The 5,269-nt window shown below is 37.0% G+C and overlaps 1 protein-coding gene across 1 annotated transcript in view; it reads left to right on the forward strand.

Annotated features, from left to right (window-relative positions):
* Nucleotides 1-330: 330 nt before the first annotated feature.
* The window catches only part of LOC106867709 (probable serine/threonine-protein kinase DDB_G0282963), a 28,435-nt gene continuing 23,496 nt past the window's right edge, over nt 331-5,269 (forward strand). Inside the window, exon 1 of the mRNA XM_052972869.1 lies at nt 331-635. Coding sequence (XP_052828829.1) covers nt 627-635 — 9 coding nt within the window. The 5' untranslated portion in view covers nt 331-626. The remainder of the gene's footprint in view (nt 636-5,269) is intronic.

Below are 5,269 nucleotides of genomic sequence, written 5' to 3' on the forward strand. Positions count from 1 at the left end.
AAGGGTTTGCAGAAGGGTGACAGGTGGAGGGAAAGATCCTTCATTTTACAGGTATTGTGATAGGAGTAAGAGAGATGTTAGAGTCAGGTGATGGGGCTTCAATGGGGAGAGATTCAGTTCTATACTGTCTATACTGAATATGAGGGGATCAGTGATAGAGAGATGAAAGCATGTAAAAGAAGTAGATGGAGAGTAGGGAGAGAAGAGAGAAATGAAGGATGTCAAGGAGATGGAGGGTTGTAGGGAGAGGGTGAATGAAAGAGAGGGAGAAGGGTATTACAAAAGTGGGTGGCAGATGGTTGGTTGGGAAAGGGCAGCCTAACCCTCATCTCTACCTTGTTTAAGTGTTCTCTTTGCCATGCTTGTACGGAAGAGTATATTTTTCTTCTGCCTTGTATATTCCCAATTGTTGTGGTCTCATAACATTTCTTTCATGAAGCTCTGCATCTTCAAACCAGTTCTCACATCATCCCATGTCATCCGAGGTCTCTCTCTTCCACAAGTTTCATCCATTTTGTACATTCATCACATTCTTGTAGAGCTGTCATCATCCAAATGCATCGCATTCCCTTACCAGTGCAGTCTCATCTCTTGCATGCTGCATCAGTTTTTCACTCAGCTCATCAATGTTACACGTGAGTATGTTCATTTCGTTTCTTTCCAATTTTGTAAAACCCATACACTCTCGGCTCATGTTTCACTACCATGCAGCATTCTACTTCATGCACAAGCTTCGTTTAATCTCCACAGAGTAAAAAGGCTCATTGTCGTTTGCATTTTCTTCACCTGCTTTTACTTTGGCTACCATACTTTCAGTGTGCCCACCTCTCCTACTAACTAGGTCACCTTTGTAACAAAAGCTATCAATTACATCAAGGGAGCTATCCTGGTATTAATTGTCTACAGAAACATTACTTATAAACCTACTATTATTAACAGCTTAAGTGTTTCAGATACAATGATTGTATATAAAGATATGGTGTTTCCATCTATTACATACAGTCTTGGCTAAAATCTATTGATAAATTCCATAGTACAAAGCATCTATTTCACCAGGGCTGTTAGTGCTTACTGCATTTGTACATCTGTCATGTATGAAGTCTACCTTTTTCATTAGCCTGTTTGTGATCCCACCAATACTTTGATACATCCACTGGCTGCAGTATATGAAATTTCTACCTACTCTTTTTCTGCATATTGAGTACCACCACTTGCCTGATGGTACTAGAATCCTATCTTCTTTTCTGCTTACTAAAATCATGGTCTTAAGTTTACTTTGAGGCCTTCCAATTCTAGATTCTGCTTCCAGGTCTGGAATTTCTTCTCTCACTCCTCTTATAGAATTAGTTAACAAACTAAATCATCACCATACTGAAGTTCCTATGAACAGCTGCTTTTGAAATCCTTTGATATGGTCAAGTGGACCATAATAATCATGAAGAGCTAAGGACTGAGCTCTGATGAACCCTTACTTACATGCTAAATTCATCACTGGACTCATATCTGACCCTCATCTTGTTGACTGTGCCTCTGTACATAACTTGAATGATACTCACAAGCTTTTCATTTACCTTTAGTTTCCTAAGTGATCACTAGATTACAAAGTATGAAATCAATCCAGTCAGAGGTGTTCTGCAGCTCAACAAATACCAGGTACAGGGGCTTACTCCTTGCGAATTACTCTTGAAAAAGTCTCACTTGAAAGAAAGCATTAGTAGTAACACTTCCTCACTCAAAGCTGAACTGCATCTCATCTGGGCTAATTTACTTCCAAATCAATTCAGTCGCAACACTTTCTATAACTTTCATAACCTAGTCCAAAAATTTTGATGCCTCACTAATTGCCTCTAATGCATTACTCTTCTTCCACTCATTGGACGTGACTCCTTTCTGTACAACCTGATTGCATATGCAAGTGTTTAGCCTGTACCCAACTCTGCCAGATATTTTAGCATCTCAGGATTGACTGACGATCAACTTCCTTTAATGCCTTCAAATCTTTGTTTTAGCTACCATACTGCTGTCAATTCAAAATGCTGGTCCCTTTCTGGGTCTGCTTTAGGGAAACCCTTCTTTTTTTTCTATACATACTCCTCATTCAACAACTTCATTCTTCTGTGCATCTTTCTTTTCCCTGTTAGCAAGAGAAAGTGTGCTGTTATCATTTCCTACACACTTCTAATGAGTGTAATTCTATCTAGTACACATCCTTGCAAACTGTAATATCTAACATCTCTGATACTCTTAGATATAAAGCATTGAGTAAAACTCTTATTTTCTGCATCTTTCCTGGCTAATTATACCCGATGTCAAGCTTCTTGTTTAGCATAGTTCTCTGCTGTCCACTTTCTTCCAATGATTCCCGGCTTATCTGTCAACTTTTATGGCTCTGTCTAGGATACTATTCCATCTCCTTGTCATCTTTGATCTTATTAAAATCATACCCCAGCCTGAGATGTGGTTTGTAAACCTCAACAGGTGCCTTGTAAGAACTACCAAGTGCTCAAATGTAAATGTAGTTATAAATATTAGCTTATGATATATAGGGTAAAATAAGCAGGCAAGCTGGTAGAATCATTAGCATGCCAGGCAAAATGCTTTGCAGTATTTTGTCTGTCTTTATGTTCTGAGTTCAAATTCCACCAAGGTCATCTTTGTCTTTCATCCTTTTGGGGATGATAAAATGAATATTATTTGGACCACTGAGGTTGGTGTAAATACTCCGTAGAAAGAGGAAAAATTGCCAAAAACACAGCTTTTTAATCCTTTTGTTACTATATTTCTGTTGAAATACACTGCTTTGTTTTAATTAATTTTTAAAATAATGAAGAATTTATAAAATAGTATTATTATAAAGCTGTTTTTCTTTTTTTTTTTAACAAATTAACAAGAAACTTTTATAAATTTTAATTTAGGTCACTTTTAGACAGGAAGTTTGTATAGAAGCAAGGCAGCAGCCAGTCTCAGGCAGGGTGCTATCAAAAGTGTTAAAAATGACCTATTTTCCAAAACATCAACAATTTTCTGCACTTTTATGTATAGAGACATTGCATCTGATTGGATTCTTGAAAATTGTCATGCATGCAGGTATGCGCTCGCACGTGTGTGTGTGTGTGTGTATGTATATATATATATATATATATATATATATGAGTTAGAGGTTGTTAATCCAACCAACTTAGGGATAATATCTATCCAATATACATACATACATATTTACGTACAAACATACCCATAGATACATGCATATTACATGTAATATGTATGTACCTATGGGTATGTTTGTACGTAAATATATATGTGTGTATGTATGTATATGTATACATATTTATGTATTCCTCATTATTATACCTTTTCATTCCTACATAACTACAGTAATCTTAGGAGATATGTTTTTTTTTTATATATATTCCACTATTATTTCTCTTTTGATAACTGTCTCCTTCCTCTGTTTATACTTTATCTAATAATATAATAATACACCTAATAATAATAATAATTGATTCCTTGGTATGCATATACATATGCATATTAATATAAAAATATATGTACATGTGTTTATGTATGTTTATGTGTATGTATGTATAAGTGTGTATATGTGTATGTCTTTGTATTTATAACTTAACCTTATGAACTTTCTAAACTCTCTGACGAAGCCCAGAGACACACCGAAGTACCTGAATCTTATCTACCAAATACTTCAGTTCACTGAAGGGATGTAAGTAGATTGGGGTACTTTGACCTCTTGGCTGAAACAGCTGTAAGATATTATCCTAGCAGGCATGTATTTTGATTCCCATCGTCCAGTCTGCATTTTGTTGTGTAAAATGTATTTTACTCCTGATGTATAGTATTATTACTGTTACTCTTTATAAACAACTCTTCCCTGTTATTTACAGCTTCATTTTCACTTAAAAAGCTTCTAAGACAAACTATTTCTTTTTAAATTTCTCAATGTTTCAATTTAATCAAAATAAATATACATGTACGTTTGCATGATTGTGTGCAAACTTACGACGGGGTATTGAAAGTTTCTTGGCTTTTCGGTAAGAGAAGATACAGGAGGATCAGTTAATTATGGTTTTATTCAACATATTCCCCTCTCAGATTCTCACACTTATTTCAGTGGTCCTTCAGTTTTTCTAAGCCCTGTAAAAGAACTGGGAAAGTTGGGCCTCCAGCCAGGCCTTTCACGACACTCTTAAAGCCAGGAACTTTTCAGCAACCCCTCGTATATATGTGTGTATGCATATATGAGCATACACATATCCACGTGTGTGTGTGTGTGTGTGTGTGTATATATATATATATATATATAAATATATATATATATATGCATGCATGTGTATGTACACGTGTGTATATTTTCTTGCGTGTATGTCTCTCTCTTCCTCCCTCTCTTTCTCTGGGAAAGTACTATTGAACGAGTGTATGGATTACGTATACAGGTATGTTTGTGTGTGGGTTGATATATTTCGGCATTAAACTATTCAGACAATTTGGCATATGTGGATGCTGCTTTACTTGTATATTAGCAGCTTAGCTCACACACGTTTTTTTAGAGTTTAGAAGAATGAAGAAGTGAGAGAACACATGAAATCTACCTCTTATACAAACACACACACACACGCATATATATATATGTACGTACTATCTGTGTGTGTATAATATATATTACGTTTCATTTGTCCGGTTGATCTAGTTGACCTATGATAAAAAGCCATTCTTGCTGTGACCACCCTGTTTTTTCCTAGGCTCCATTGGTCTTGCCATTTGTCGAGTATCAGTTTCTGCCCTGGTCGATCACATTGTAGTGGCGCGTGTGGCCGCCATCTTGGGAAGTGCCATTGTGCATGTGCAAGGGATTTGGCGTCAGCGGAAGTACCCGAGTACGCATGCGAAATGCAACAGGTGGAGAAAAACCAATAGCGTTCGCGCTCTTTTATCTCTAGCAGCGGTGGCGACAACACGTATCTCTTATCCATCCAGCAGCCGTCGTGACAGGACGTCTTCCAGGCTCTGTCCTAACTCGACTTCGACATGTGGTCGAAGCTTTCTTTGGTATTCTAGCGGCATGCCTATTCACCCAGGAACGAAACGGCTCTACACCAACCTAGAATAAATCATTGATCTGTCGTTACCGTTATCCCTCGTGTTGTTGTATTTCTGAATTTTAATGATTAATATAAGAACTGGGGAGAGACGGCCGAGCTGTCATATTTCATCACAATTCTTATAACTGGTGACCCCCGACGTGATAATTCATTCA

This window comes from Octopus bimaculoides, chromosome 14 (assembly GCF_001194135.2).
Source record: "Octopus bimaculoides isolate UCB-OBI-ISO-001 chromosome 14, ASM119413v2, whole genome shotgun sequence".
Lineage (NCBI taxonomy): Eukaryota > Metazoa > Mollusca > Cephalopoda > Octopoda > Octopodidae > Octopus > Octopus bimaculoides.